This window comes from Bradysia coprophila, unplaced genomic scaffold, assembly GCF_014529535.1.
Source record: "Bradysia coprophila strain Holo2 unplaced genomic scaffold, BU_Bcop_v1 contig_436, whole genome shotgun sequence".
Classification (NCBI taxonomy): Eukaryota; Metazoa; Arthropoda; class Insecta; order Diptera; family Sciaridae; genus Bradysia; species Bradysia coprophila.
The window spans coordinates 1-16,751 of record NW_023503689.1 but is presented as its reverse complement, the minus strand read 5'-3'; the positions used below and the strand labels follow the sequence as shown (position 1 = coordinate 16,751).

Genomic DNA, 16,751 nt, shown 5'->3' with positions numbered 1-16,751 from the left:
CCGTCACATTAAGATCAAACAACGGTGTGTGTGTGTAATGTAAGTGGTTTTTGGTAACAAAAACGAAAGACAATAAAAGTTTTCCAAAGGAAAATTGTATTCTTAAAACATTTAGATTAAAAGCGAACATTTAAAATGTAACATTTTGGGCTCTATTATATCGGTGAATGGCTATGTATATTTTACAAAGTACCGGCATGAGTACTATACATGATTAAAACATAAAGCGGAGAACGGAAATTTAACGAAAACAGGATCTTGTAGTCGTAATAAATTTGCGGAAACTGAAGTTGTGTCAGTTGTTTCCTTAAAGGTGTGTTAGCCTATGGAATAAACAATTGTCTGTTATACCAAAATGCTCTCAGCAAAAGATATCATTTACATCACTTATTAACACTTAAACAGAGCCGATCGTTGAAGATGATAGCGAAAAAAGCAATCAAAACAAGCAACCTTCGCAATTTTAAAATTAAATTGATGAGGAGGTGAAAAACCACTCATGGTGTTGTCAATACTTCCAAATGCAAAAACTTACTTGAAATAATTGAGCAAGGTTAATTGTGATCAGAGGAATTTCGCTTGAAATTCAAATTCACTCCGAACGTTTTTATCGCTTAGTCTGCAATTTCGTAATTGGATCATAACAATTACCACAAAAGCATTAAACATGAATGTAAAACTGATTGTAAAATTTTATATATGTAGAGAAGACGGTTGAGCTTTACCCTTTACAAAATGAAAATCTAATGCAAATCTCTCATTACATAAATAATAACGTTTGTGTTTCCTTCATGTTTTAGTATCCGATTTCACCGAACAATTATCATTACTATACGACCAACATGCGGAAGCTTTACAAATATTAGTATCATCATTCAGAAAGAAAAATGGAGAATTAAGGAAAGAACGGTACGACTTGACTGCGATGTTGTTTGAATATGTTTTATAAAATTTACAATGTCCATTACAGACCAGCATGCCATTCTTCACTATTCCAAGCTTGGGAAACATTTTTACAAGAAATTGAAGCCGATTCAGTGTCATCAAGCGATGTTGCGAGTACACTATCAAGACAGGTAAAAAAGAATGTCCAATGCCAAAACATTTTCATTGGGACGATTATTCCTTTCCACGAAGACCGTATTTATGTTTAATTTTTTGTTTTTGTAGGTGTCACGGCCAATGCTGGAGAGAACGTTTCACAAGAAAGTTCAAAGTAGAAAAATATTTACTCACCGAGAATCTTTTGATACTATTATTTCAAAGACTGAAGAAAAATTATCAAAGGTGAGTTCTGCCACATCCAATCAAGACGATGAGCTACTTTTAATAAAATTATTTGTTGGAAATGTTATATTTTCGATAAATTTTTCTCCGTACCGTCCAAACATCTTGTCAAAGACTTATTTCCTTACAACATGTACATACACAGAGACAGAAACAACAACGCCTTTTTACAGGCTCCCTTTGCAGTACATTTTTCTCGGAAAGAGACCATTAAACTATTACATAAAGTTTAAGTTTGTGGCATTTCCTTAAAAGGTTTCCGAGACATAGTCGTTTGTTGACAATAACCAATCCCATCAACATCAACTATTAGATGTATTGTATGGCAAAAAAAAAACTTTTTCGAAGTATTTTTAGATTACTGTTTGGCAGGGTGGCATTATCGTAAAATTGGGTTGTTTATGCCGTAACATTCAAATAGAGTGTCTGTTTGAAAAGAACGATATGTGAAAATATTTGAAGAACGATTTTGTCTGACACCTTCTCCTACTCCTCTAAAAAAAACCCGTACACACTATCTGAATGTGCCCTCTAAAATTTGCGTGTCGTGTTCGCCACTTAGATCTACAAGTAACACTCAACGAGGTAAACACTTCTTTCCATCAGCAAACACACAAAGTAAGCTGAAATGCAAAAACTCGTCCCTCCGAGGTCAATTAAAAAAAAATCTGCTGCACGTCGGTAGATATAAATGTGTAATTAGGTCATGTAGTCTGTTTTAAAACAAGGCATCAGAACAGTCGGAGCGTTTGCTGCGACTTAGCCCCGTACAACCCGTAATCCAATTTTGTCCGCAACCATTATACGTCCGTAGCCCTAATAAGCTCGGAACCCTAATACGTCCACAACCCTCTAATGCGTATGTTACCAAAATGCAAGTCAAGTTGCGCATTGTCAAATTTACTGAAACTGTTCATTTTTAAAATTGCGCATAGCGCAATTACGAAAGCCCGTACGAAGTACCTTTCAAATAAAACCAACAATTTACGACATTATTTTAGAAACCCAAAATTTTTTGCCAACTTTCCATTGGGTATTCAATTACCTCTCAAATGAAACAAAAACAAGCAAAATCGGTTGAGATTTACTCGATTTATGTGCAAAAAGCACTTAGGGCCGAGTAGCGGCCTTAGTGCAAGGGCCCAAATTTGAAACTTTTTTTGCCATCATTCTATTCGTCATTCAATTATCTCTCAAATGAAACAAAAACTAGCAAAATCGGATGAGATTTACTCGATTTATGTGCAAAAAACACTTAGGGCCTAGTAGCGGCCTTAGTCCAAGGGCCCAAATTTGAAACTTTTTTCGCCACGTTCTTTTCGGTATTCAATTAGACTCCATAAAAAACTAAATCTAGCAAAATCGGATGAGATTTACTCGATTTATGTGCAAAAAACACTTAGGGCCGAGTAGCGGCCTTAGTCCAAGAGCCCAAATTTGAAACTTTTTTCGCCACGTTCTTTTCAGTATTCAATTACCTTCCATAAAAAGCTAAATCTAGCAAAATCGGATGTGATTTACTCGATTTATGTGCAAAAAACACTTAGCGCCGAGTAGCGGCCTTAGTCCAAGGGCCCAAATTTAAAACTTTTTTTCCACCATTCTTTTCGGTATTCAATTAGACTCCATAAAAAACTAAATCTAGCAAAATCGGATGAGATTTACTCGATTTATGTGCAAAAAACACTTAGGGCCGAGTAGCGGCCTTAGTCCAAGGGCCCAAATTTGAAACTTTTTTTGCCATCATTCTATTCGTCATTCAATTATCTCTCAAATGAAACAAAAACTAGCAAAATCGGATGAGATTTACTCGATTTATGTGCAAAAAACACTTAGGGCCGAGTAGCGGCCTTAGTCCAAGGGCCCAAATTTGAAACTTTTTTCGCCATCATTCTATTCGGTATTCAATTAGACTCCATAAAAAACTAAATCTAGCAACATCGGATGAGATTTACTCGATTTATGTGCAAAAAACACTTAGGACCGAGTAGCGGCCTTAGTCCAAGGGCCCTAATTTGAAACTTTTTTCGTCACGTTCTTTTCGGTATTCAATTACCTTCCATAAAAAACTAAAACTAGCAGAATCGGATGAGATTTACTCGATTTATGTGCAAAAAACACTTAGGGCCGAGTAACGACCTTTGAGCCCTCCCAACAAGCCCACGTTGCATCTTACCCAAAAACAATGTTCAGCAACTTTGTTCTACTCGTCAATACCTTTCATTTGATATATCACAAGCAGCTATTGCGTGCATATTTCGGTAGATATCGTCGAAAGACTGAAAAACACCTGTAGGGCCCTAGCTCTGGAAGGGCCGACCCTACCATGCCCATTTTCGAACTTGACCTTACTTTTGTCGATACCAATCGGGGAAAAAAAGAATTTTGAAAAAAGGTTGCGATTTACTCTAGCTAGAGGGGTCACGGACGGACGGACGGACGGACGGACGGACGGACGGACGGACGGACGGACGGACGGACATTTTTTTTATTGCGGATTCGTCATCTATGAACATAACCAAATGCTTTGCCCTTACTGTCTGCTTCCAATTCGACGTGTTACAAACGGCATATTAATCTTATAAGCCCCCAGTACTTCGTACGGGGCTAAAAATAAACAGGGAAAATGATACACTTAATCCGGGGAAAAGTGTAACAGGTTATTTCCTGCAATACGTATCTATAGCAACAGTGTGTATCTGTACACCGAAGGTAATGTTGGTATAAATCATTGTACGTGCAAAGAGATCGTTATGATTTTCACACTTATGGTTCCAGACGAATATAATCATTCTAGGATCAAAGATAGTTCTAATAAACTCATCAACAGTTTAGGTCTAGGGACGATAGTATTGAATTTGTGATGTTTTTATTAGCGATAGCATGTGGAGTTCAGCTTAGAAATGTGAGAAAATGAAGTAATTGAAATGGATGAATAGGCAGCAACATCATCCATTCATTCTATTCACAATTCATATAATAGGGTTCACGTTAATACACATACTATTCGGTATACTACGGAAAATTTCAGTAATAATTTTGATTCAATGCAATACCTCTTCAGCTGCTTGTTTTACGTGCAGCGAATTGTACTCTACATGAATGGTATACCTTCCAACAATAAAAGAATTTTTCCAGTAATTAATGAGCGATGTATAAGCAGACCATAAAAACCATTTTATTTTAAATCCAGCAATGGCTTTCTAAAGTAGGATCATAATTGTTTGAAATACATCAGAAGTAGAAACACTAAAAACACTTGGAGGACTGCTGCATAGGAAAAAAGAAATGTTCAGACACAACAGAAACGTTGAACAATTGAGAGATTACAATTTTTCAATTAAAGTAGCAAAGAAATAAAAAAAAATATTTAATTCAACCCATATTACGCGGCAACTCTAAGTCCTGCATGGTTTCAGAAGTCTAATTGTATTCTCTCCGTTATATTTTATATTAGACTTACGTATTTCAAGATGGTGTTTATGTTCACTCAGTCGAACTTCAGTTTGAACTCATAAAATGTTTGAATTACTCGCAATATCGTTGAACCCAAAGATTAATGTACTAATGGCGTCAAACTGACGAAGAGCTGTACTGAATATTTATGTAGCTTTCAGTCATTTGTTGTCGACAACGACGTCAAAAATAGTCTATTTGCTCTTCTTATGTAGGAAGTAAAAGGATTTTATCAGATACGTGAGGCCCGGGATGATGTAGCCTTTATCAAAAGAAGTAACAGATTGAATTATCAAATAACGCTTGCAGTTTCATAAATATTAAATCAGTTGTGCATACCAATCAACAGTTTCTGAAGATGACCTATAATATTTTATTAATCAATGCTCGCAGAAGTTCAGTCATAGCAGAAGTTTAAATTGAAAAGTGAAGACACTTCATGCATAATTAAACGTTTCATCTTGAATCGCTGTAGCATTTTTGATAAATTAATCATTAAAGAAATGCTTTGATTGAAACCGATAGCTTTTATTAACCCAAAATATACTCCAGAAATGAATTATTTGTTCCCCAAACTCTTTGCTATGTACACAACGTCGTGTTTGCTGTTTTGTTAGCTTTTCAAAACTTAATAAAAGCACAAAGCAAATACATCACATCTCTGCCGTTATTGGTATTTTCCATTACATTTTATGCTCATGAGAACAGGTCGTAGGGCAACTTGCCCTACTAATCAATGACGGCACAAAGGTAAATGTAGCGAGCTCATTGTATATAGAATTTCTATAAATGTCATCAAAGTCTTCGATTTATATCGACACAATTGATACAAATTTTACCCTTAGCTAATATTTTAAGCAGCGGCCATAATCCCGTTTCTTCTTTTTTATTAATGAACATAAAAAATGAAGTAAATCACTCCACAAAAAACTTCAACCTCTCTTCATCGCTTCAAGAATATCTCGTCATAACATACATTCGAGACTAAAAAGGATTATGCCGAATCGTGTAAACCAAACGTAAAGAATTTTATGAGTCTCGTATATACATACGAAATTAAATATAATAAATTTCGCTCCACAAACCTTTCAAATTTATCCTCATCACGCATATTTAGCTGTAATGACGATTTATTTTAGCAAACGTAAAGTTAACTTACACCGCTCTTAGATACCCTATGATGGTTTCTTCAAATATATTTAGCCGAAAGAAAATTTTGCAGAGTTTACGAACCACTAATTTTCGTCTATGAACGGAAAACAGCTTTTAAAGTGACGTATATCAGCCTCTAACGTCTTCAACATATTTTCTAGACACTCGTTGCCACAAGGGATTTGGCATCAAACATGTTCTTGTTCTATGTTCTTATTGACTTTAACAATATTAAGTGAATTTCGGAGTATGTCATTTCTTTACTACATTAGACGCGACTTGGGATTTCGAATATCAAATATACGCCATTTACCTTTATTGTACACCTGTATATAGTGTACGTACATGTTCAATACACGATATTAAAAACGTCTGAAGTTTCACTTTAGATTTAGAGAAAAGAAACGGAAGTTTCGCCTTGATAAATTTGATTCCCGCAGTTTTGGGCATTCATCATCTAGGTGGTTTAGAGTAGTTATACCTAATAATCAACTTGATTTAATCTTTCGCTGCGAGTTAAATTAAATCGGGAAAGTCAGAAACATTTTATGTTCATCACCGAAGAGTGTATCTCTTATTACAGATACATCGATTTTGAATCTGTACATCTAAACTTTTCTCCTTACTTTCAAATCATCGTTTGAACTGAACAATCATTCGTCAGAGCTTTTTCTTCATTTTTTCGTTATAGATTTCGTTAATAGTAGGGAAGGTGATTGAACAATTTTGGGATCATGTGTACATATATGTAATGCCCACGCTGTCGATGAAATTATAAATGGATTTTCAAATTGAGAACGCTAATACTATAATTCTCGTACGTTTCGTACGGTACGTATCATGAATTTTACCTCATCAAATACTTTACCTTCGATCTAACAAATGAAAACACAAATACAAGATAAGCTAGGATTCGGAACGTATTTTTTCTTCTTAAAGATGATGTGGGTGTAAAGAAAGAAACTTATGCAAATCTTTGGTGTTGTGTACTATGGGCACGCGTAAGTCTTCAGTTCACACGTGGTGTATTGTGAGTATGCCGTATATGCAAGAAAGAATATTCTCATAAAATAGCTGTTAAATTTACAAGCTATTCTGATAATATAATAGAGTGAAACATTTTCGTAAGCATACTGTGGCTCCATCGGGCTTAATAATAAGATTATTATAATAAATTTTCTATGGTGTCGTATATTTAATACATGACATTTATTTCATAATAAAATCTTTTTTCCAGTGTTAATGTTCGAAACATTGACGTATTTATTCCGCGTATACATTACAACATACACTGACAAACTGTGGGGTTGCTTTCAAATTTAATAATCTTCTTCTTAAGACATGATTTAAAGCCTCAAAAATTAATGGTTCTGGGGAGGAATTAATTATGCCAAACTTTTTTTTCCCTTCATTATATTGAGTTAAATTATTCCGTGTTAGAAAAAAAAATCCAATCTGATTTCATTATGTGCAAAATAAATGCAAAAGAAGTGTTGAGTAAAATACTATACTTTTAGAAACGGCTAGTAAAGTGTCGACAATAAAAAAAAAATCTCATGGAAGAACTAGGGAAGTTAAGGAATCTTTCATCAAACACATGGCAAAGTTAGAAGTAACGGATCTGGAGATTATTATGCATATTCTTATTCCTTACATCGAGGTACGTTTGGCCACTGTTTCGATCTGTGAGAAACTTAAATATGTCTTTCGACATGTTGCATTAATATGCAGTTCAAAAATACCATTTCTCATCAGGCCATGGCGATACATTTGACTTGTTTACAGGTCTGTTGTGTATGTGTCCACACATCGTTGTGATGTGCTCGTTCTACGCACTATTCCTTACACACTCCTCACTTCACTGTTTCCATAGGGTTTTAGGATTAGGATAAGTCTATTTATTTATCACTCTGACATAATTCATAGTTGAGTTCCAAACCATGATTTTATTCAAAATCGGGAAGTTTTTGCCTATTTTGCTTCCGGGAAGAAAATCGGTTTTTCCATCAGCGGATCGCCCTATACTTCTTTACGCCACTCCCAAATTTTCTAATGATTTCGGCGATAACGGCAGACATTGTGTTCCACAAAGGGTTCCAGCACCTCAGCCTCTAATGGGCCTATTGTGCAACCCACAGAAATTCAGCATTACTATTAGTACTGTTTGTTTATGTACCCGACACTGGATGTGTCTTATGGAGCTGTACTGGGTTTCAGAGACGCCGACTTGTGTTTGGGAGTAGTGGTGCCCATACAACAAGCAAATCTGGGAGTAGTGGTGCTCTTTCAAGTAAAACTGGAAAGATGTAGTGGTGCTCATCATTCGAGTAGTGGTGCCCGAGCCTCGCTTGTCCTTAGAAGTCGGCGCCCCTGCTGGGTTTTAAAGTTATCAAGAGATTCATTATGAACGCAGCGTATTGCTCAGCCATTTCTCTTTCCACTTCGTCGTAACGGTTTCTCTTTCGATTGTCTTATGAAAGCGTAGAGCGTCGAGAGAGGTGCTGGAATTTCTGGTTCAGGACCATACAGCGGAGTGCTCGATGCTGAATGCTGATCTAGCAAGGTCGTTTGCTATTTCGTTGCATCAATACCGCTAGAATATTTTTTTTTTAATTGTTTGATATTGTTACGTTTATGAATCTAATAGATATTCCGATTAAAATCAAATCGACAACAATCGAAAGCAAATTATACAATTATCTTCGGATTTTTCTCGGTTCAACAATCAATCACTTTAATTACTCGTACATATTCTAACACGTCACATCCAAACGTACTCGACCTCAGATTCTGATTCATTGCAAATTGAATTCCAAAATAGTATCTAAGATTATTATAGTCTCGACGAACAAACAAGCAATTATATTTCGATTATCCAGCTATTGTGCATTTATATATGATTGAAATCTTGCCAAGAAGATAAAGATGAAGTATTTTGCTAATGAATTTTAATGTGGTAGTACATTTTGTGGGTGGATGAATGTTTTATTCTTCGGAAAAAAAGAAAATTACAACGGGGGAGTGTTACATTGACTCATGGGTCGATTAGTACAGTTTACGAGATGTAATACAGTAGGCTCAACTTAATATTTAAATCAGTGAGTTGTCGAAAAACGAATAACCGAAAAGAAGCTTTTCCTTGTGCTCTCCGAGCTCAGTCTAAAAAGAATAAAAATGAAATTTCAAATAGACATACGTTACGCATTGTTTAACTGCATTGCGTTGAGTGAAATCGTTTACATATTTTGAGAAGCCACGCTTCACCTAAGGCTCGAAACAGGTCAGATTTACCTGAAACTAGCCTGAAATTACCTGATATTTGTTTTGACCTGAAACTAATTCTAAAAATTTTGACCTGACCTGTATTGACCTTAAACTGAAAGTGCTAGTCAGGTCAGGTAAATCAGGTCAGGTTTCAGGTCGACCGGTGTAAATTTTCAGGTGTACCTGACCTGACAGGTTTCAGAAATTCAGGTTCAGGTCAGATCAGGTAATCTTGAAAAAAATTATTTGGCCTGACCTGAATTTTCAGATAGCTATAATTTTTGACCACGGTCGCCCTCGGTCCAAGGCCTCGGTCGACCTATTCCGAACCTTAGATGTACTCACCTAATTTAGTCTCTTCTTAGGCAGATAGCTATTTATCTATCAGCAAAGCATTTGAGATTTTTGTCAATTACCAGATAAAAATCGCAAAGCCTCGCTAAATAAAGTAAATGATTTTCCATCTCAGCGTTTTATTACTACATTAAATGACAAAACCTCATTTTATGTGCTCGCCAGATTTTTGGGGTGACACACGAGAAAATAAATTCAATTTGACAATGAACATATTTACATACTTCGTGAGATACTTCGTTATAAATAAAGTGTATAATGTTGATGCATACGCAATATGTTAAATACGAATATTTAGCAAGCAATAATATGGTAATCTTCCTGTTAGCTGCCTTTTAAAGCGTATCTAAACTTTGCGGATAGGCATGTTATATACCTGTAAACATTAAATTCATGACACGTTCAAAATCGTAATTAGTTTTTGCTTTGACATGGAAATTGCATTCGATTACACATTCGCTCGTCTTTGTAACCGAACCGAAAGTTGAATGGGTACTCGGTATTGAGTCTTATGTTGTCGCACACCAATTTTACTTTTGACATAAAGCAAACCCAACATTAAAGAATGTCTTTTACTGCCTCGTCAATATAAAGCGCACATTAAAATGGAAATCGAATGTCCCATGCGAGACACTCTGCATCCCTATCAATACCAAATTTTAATCAAATAATTTTATTACAGTGCCGAATGGATTACAAACAATGTTACATGGCTCATCGTCAGAATCCAACCCAACACACATTGACCATGTACATTGATTCACACAATGCATACGTGCAACAATTGCATGCCACCAATGCCATGATGGAAACGTATCATTGTGACACAATTCCGCAATTGATGCAAGAGCTGGAAGAGATTTACAGTGAATTGTGTGCAATTGTTTCGGATTCTGTATTGCGCGGTGCTGATATTATCTCAACAAAGGTGAGTAAGCTTGAACTTATGGTTGTTGGGAAATTGTTGAAAGCGGATTGCGTCATTTTCCATTTAATAGGAATGACAATATGTTTCTGTGAAGCTTTATTGGGAAATTTTTGTGTGGAATGTCTGAAAAAAAAAATTAATAAAACCCAGATTGTATACTTGAGATGTTAGGTAGGTGGGTAGGTACCTGAAGGATTTGTTATTTAAAGTGAAAGGATATTCGGCATTTGACGACAAAGAACATAAAAGCTTTCAAGAAATTCCATAAAAAATTTCTAAACATTGTAATCCAGGACTGAAGCTGCTAACGGACGGAACGGGACTACCATGATTTTTTTTTAAATGTAATTACAAAGACAGCAAAAATACGAAAGCACTTACAAATATCATGATTCTAAAACTTTTACAATTTTAGTCTTTGTACTCCTGGTCCGTCGCGCTCGCGCGGCAATAAAAATTGTAATTTAATGTAAATTCTACACCATTTTGTTAATCGTAATTGCCGCTGCGCAAAAATTTTAGTGCTGAATCAGTACTGAAGATACTTGTCATAGAATTGTAGAAATAGATATTGGGACTATCCGAAAATTTCGTTCTAGCTACGGCTCTGTTCGCATCTTGTAATGGTCTGGAAAAATCGGTATATTTATATTTGAATTCGTAGCACAAAGATATGGAAAAGCTCTCTTGTCTACACGAATTGAATAATCTAAAATAACATAAATAATATTGTATAAAGCATTCCAGCCGTCTCGTAATAGAATTTCCATTTAAATGTCAATCTTTTGATTTTCTTTCCATTTGCTTATGTAAAATCTTTAAAAAAATATTCGAAGAGTGACAAAGTCGGCTCTTTTATCATTGTGATGGCACATACTCACCTGATCACCAAAAAGTTCAACATTATCCATATTTTACATTGTCTATCTTTTTTGATCATGTTTTTCCAATAATTTTTGTGGAAGTAGCATTGAATCATGAATATGAGGTCCTTCTGATTTTCATTTGAAAGCTTGTCGACTTTTAACGTGATGGTTTCATTACTTTTTCAGCTGATTACAGAAAAATAGTTCTGAAAATAGAACGGACCTGTCGCGCACATTAAAATAGTATTTGGGCATCGAAGTGGATTTTTGTTGCACTAGTTCTAAATTTGTCCGCTAGAAGTAAAGTTAATGCGAAAATCGAACTATATTGTTGCATAGAAAACATTATTATAAAGGTCGTGGGATGTCGTGGGTGGATCGATTTTACCAACTTGAAAATAGTCAACCCAGTCCCATTCATAGTAGACGTACTTTGTGACATAAGTATTTGCTTACCAAAGTAAACTTTCGATGTTACTACCCAGGCATGTATCATAGGGGGAGAAGTGAAATAAAGTGCATGCCGTAAGACACATTTCATTAAATTTAATAAAGATGGGTTGTCGTACAAGCGGCGGCAACCTAAAAAGTTCATGATAAAACGAAATTACGTTCAAAAGATGCGCCATTGAGTAGGTAGTTGGATTCGAAAATGTAAATATGCAGTTAGGCTAGTCTTGTCAAGCTTAGCTAAGTTGGTAAAGTCGATCCACCCTACTGTCTTTTCGATTTCCTCTGTGAGCTTCAATATCAATTACGTGCAATAGGGCAGCATAGTGTAAATATTGACAATGAAAACCAGAAATCGAATTTAATATTTTTTATACGTTACATGTGAATGTGAATCCAATTCAAAGAACCGAAAGTCATCGCAAAAGTCATTCGGAGGCAAGAGTTGACTTGTGGGAATTAAGTATTTTCTTTGATGTGTTTGTCCGTCAAAAGTTCTTTTCAAATTTATTTCCCATGACCATTTTTTTTTATTTTGTTATGCTGTAATCGGTTCGAGAAATGGAAACTGTTTCTCAAACAACTCCATTCGATTTCTTTTCAAATTAAATCAACTCCAACTATATCAATAGCTGGAACATATATGTGCCTAGCAGCATTGATTGATTTCCAATTCCATAAAGTCAGTTATTGTAGTGTACCAAGAATCATCTTCATCGATATATTGCTAAACTCAGGTATGTATGTATGTTATACGCTTCGGAATATTGAATTATATATTTTACACAAGAAAAACAAAAAGATGAGTAGCTGACAAAATTATTTTTTATTTAACTGGTCCAACTTTATTGCTACAAGAAGACCTGTAGGCGGTAAAAGCCATTACTCATTGTAGATTTTCAGTGTGAGTGTATAGGAGTTACAAGACGAAATGTCCTGGGAATTCGGACACATGCGGACTTGCGAATATTGTATAGAAAAGCGAACCTCATGAAATTTTAATTCTGGAAAAGCGAAAATAATATACACCAAAACAAACAAATAAAATTCGCTGCTTTTTTAGCCTGACCCATGAGAAATAAAGGAATTTAATATTTTATTGTCATCCAACTTAAATCACCATTATTGTGATCATTAAAACATTCTCTCCAATATTGAGAAAACAAAGGTCCGATTTGTCTCGTCACCACAACATGTGTATGAAGGCATTCCGTCGGATGTAGGTCAATTGGGATATTTGAACAATCGGTAGAAATACCACGTTAATAATTTTGCCTTAAAAAAGTCACATTTGACGGTATTCGTGTTAGCGTTGCAATATGAACTATGAAGTGTTTGTGATATATTGTCATTTTTTGTAATGTTTTTGAATGTAGCATAGCAGCAAAATATGAACGTACCGTAAATACTCATTCTTCTAATTTTCCTCTTGCACATAACTAAATATGGAAATGATTATACCAATAATGCAAATTGTTGACACACTTCACATATATGTACAACACATAACAGCTGATTGATAGATTGTCGTCTATTTCCCATACTTTTCTGTAAAAGCTTTTTAGCTGAACAGATGAGAAGTGGAAAATGTAAGATAATTGGATTTTCTTTATGGATTCTCGTTAAATAGAAAAAATGATACTAAAAGCGAATGTAAATGATGGATGAAATTTATGTAGATTTCGTTATTGGAATTTTTCTCAAAATAGTTCAATTATGCCACCGAAATTAGCACATGCAAAGGGAAGGTCCGCAAAATGTTTCCTTTAATATTAGACGATGACAAAAAAAGGAATGCCTATTTGCAATGCAACATCACAATTTCTTTTGTCTGAGACCACATTTTGGTTACATTAACGGAAAAAGAGCCTTTTAGTATTACGGTTTTCCACAACCATAGCACATATACGTTGTGCTTATACTTGGTATAAACTTAAATCGATTATTTTCCATCATTAAAAGACAATGCCACAATGGTAATTAGTTGCGGTTTTTAGTTATATAGAACCTTCAGTGAATATCCAGATAACTTTTTGTTCTACAAAAAAGGATTGTTACATTTACTCCGTATAGATCTCGGACAGCCCAATCATTCTGACAATTTCCTATGTACATGAGGCACAATTTCCGAGTCCCTTATATCTTCTATCTCGTCGTCATAAACACTTAAATCACCCGGTATATTCAATCGATTCTGTTCAGAAATCTAGATATAAATTATTTATAACATCAATAATTTTACCGAATCTGCTACTTCTTTTGCTGTTAACATATCTAGAAAGTTGAGGAAAATCTATTACTTCATTTGTTTCATTGTATATTTTGCTATATAAACCCACATTTTCCAGTGCTGACATATACTTCTGTGGCTGTTGATATCAAAAAGCCACTTTAAATGATTGTATATCATGAAGTGAATGTCGTACATGGATAATAGACCAGATTACTAGTACTATCTTGCTTGCAAATATATTTTTACTCCTCGACAAAGGATTTAATCACTTAATCTTGCAACTGTATGGGAGAATGATGTTTAGAAACTAAGAAGAGTTTTCCAATATTTTAGTACGTTCTGTCATAAAATTACTGTCACTGCGCTTATTTTCATGTGAACCAACTTCATATGGTGACTTTTGTTCTGTAATGACAAACGTGAAGTTGGTTCACATGAAAATAAACCACAGAGAATGAAGTACTATGAAAAAAATGTGGCGCCTCAACAGGCCAACCCACTTATCCCATACAAAGTATTTCTGAAGAGAAAATATTTAATTCCTTAGCAAATCTTCATGTTACACTTTTGGAGAGCAAAATATTGATGTGCCATCTTAACTAGAATTGTTTTATGAGCCAAACATTAAGCGTAATACCAAACCAATGGTCTTCATTTTAATTAAAATGACCACCACTCATCCTTGAAATTCTTGCTTGGAAATCTAATAATTTTTGTTTGCAATTTCATTCGATCGGAACTCCGAAAAAGCCGGAAATTGAGTTTCTTTTTCAAATCAAACTTTTTAAATAAAAAAATTATTCTTTTGAAAACTTTAGCAAAGTTAAATCAAAGACAAAATACTTCTTAAATGTTAACTCTCGAATGAAAGGTTATTTCTATTCATATATTTTTACGGCTTTATTCAATACACGAGCTTTTGCTGAAAGTTACAATTATGCCATGAACAGAACATGTATGGTGCCTGTGTACAACAAATGGATATTCAAGTTGAATTATTTAGTTACAGCTTTTTCATGGCAGAATTTAAATTTGGTAGTTATTAGTTATCCTGGCTTGTATAGTTTACATGTAAGCAGGATTAGTGTCATTTGAAAATTAAAAGATTTACTCGACAAAAACACTGGCACGAATCCCTATCACACTGTATCTCTCTGATTCCCTATTCAACGGATGCGATTTATTTCAATTCAAATCATTAACATCTGAAATTGTATGTGTTGTGCAAGCCAGCAAACGAAACGGAAAATGAAAGTGACTTTTTCAGTATATTGAATAAACATACAACGAGAACGAACGGGTGCACATATTTATTTCCATTTTAGAGCGACGATATTAGTGTTACTTTTCGTAAATGTATAATAGCGAAAATGTTGAACACGTTTTCGCCATCTCATAAAACCGTTTATCTAGATGTTTGCGATTTACATTCATTTAACGCTCAGCATTATAAAGATGTCGTCTTATATACTTACTCAATAACATGCATTCACTCTGTATCAGCGTATTTTGAATCCTATTTCAGTAAATTCTTAAAACGGTCATAAGATGACCCACATTTGCTCTGAATGAAATGGTCTAATAGGGTAGTATAAGGTATTGTGTATAAATCATTCCTGAATATTGCTGTGGCACTGGAGTCTAGTTCTCATTAAAAGAAGATCTGAGTAGGGCAATCCATAAATAATAAAAAGCTTAACCTCATGTTTCTGGTTCGCATAACTTAATTTCTATGTCACAAAACTCCTAAAGCTTGCAAAAATTAAAGATAATTTGAATTGCAATGGGAGCTTCAAAGCCTAGAAATTTGCATTTTAATACGATGGTATGTGGGTGTATAATAAACGAGCTGTAAAGTCAAATACATTCTTTGCCGATTGCAACTGCGGTAAATGGAAATTTCGAATTGAAAATTCTGAACATAAATCCTAAGTGTAACACCCACGTATAATAGAATTTATTTATTTTTTCGTTTTGCAGGCAAACGAACAATCCAAGCGATATGATGCTTTATCAACCCAATGTAGAATAGTTTCTGGTCAACAGGATTTAAATAGTTTTCTAAGATTTTTACAACCGGATTCACCGAAAGTTCCTAGAAAAGCTTATGCGCCACCACAATCAGGACCAGGCGATGCCGATGATGTATTAGCTTATAGCGTAAGTATTTCGTTGTGTTCTCTATGCCGTACAGGTAATCGATTATTCTACTGAAAGCAGGATCAATCACCTATTCCACTAAAAAACGAACTGATTATTGAACGAAATGCTTCTTTGCAAATGAGACCATCCGTAGAAGCACTGAAGAGGGAAGCTTCAGATATTGAGTTGCAAATTCGACAATTACAGGTCAAATGTCCACAGATACGTTGAGAATTTACATCATTTGATTGAGCTTGTTTCATTTTACAGGACACTATCGAAACATTAATCCGTACACAAATTCGAGGTCTCGAAAATCAACTCTATAACAAAGGTAAAAAAAATGTTTTGTGCTGGGAAAGTATTGAACTTTTTTTTCAATTTCTAGTTAACGAACTTCAGGAAGACATTTCGATGAAAAAATTCGATTTACGAGCCAAACAAATACATCTTGCTGCTGTTAGAGCTCAGGTAAGTTTACATTTTACAAAATGAAAAAATTTGACTCTTTTGAATGCCATAATTGCAAACTACGAGTAATGAAATGTTAGCTGTTCCTCAAAATATTAATATTATGTGACAGCATGGATCAATGTCTGATGTTGATGCCAATAAATTG

At 34.8% G+C, this 16,751-nt stretch overlaps 1 protein-coding gene across 1 annotated transcript; it reads left to right on the top strand.

Annotated features, from left to right (window-relative positions):
• Nucleotides 1–796: 796 nt before the first annotated feature.
• On the top strand, nt 797–16,603 carry LOC119082453 (the record flags this gene model as incomplete). The annotated part of the gene is made up of 8 exons (XM_037191975.1): nt 797–909; nt 971–1,076; nt 1,171–1,287; nt 10,196–10,441; nt 15,971–16,150; nt 16,211–16,339; nt 16,403–16,466; nt 16,521–16,603. Coding segments are annotated over 8 exons (1,038 nt in total), but the record flags the coding sequence as incomplete, so codon positions are not given.
• Nucleotides 16,604–16,751: the final 148 nt, after the last annotated feature.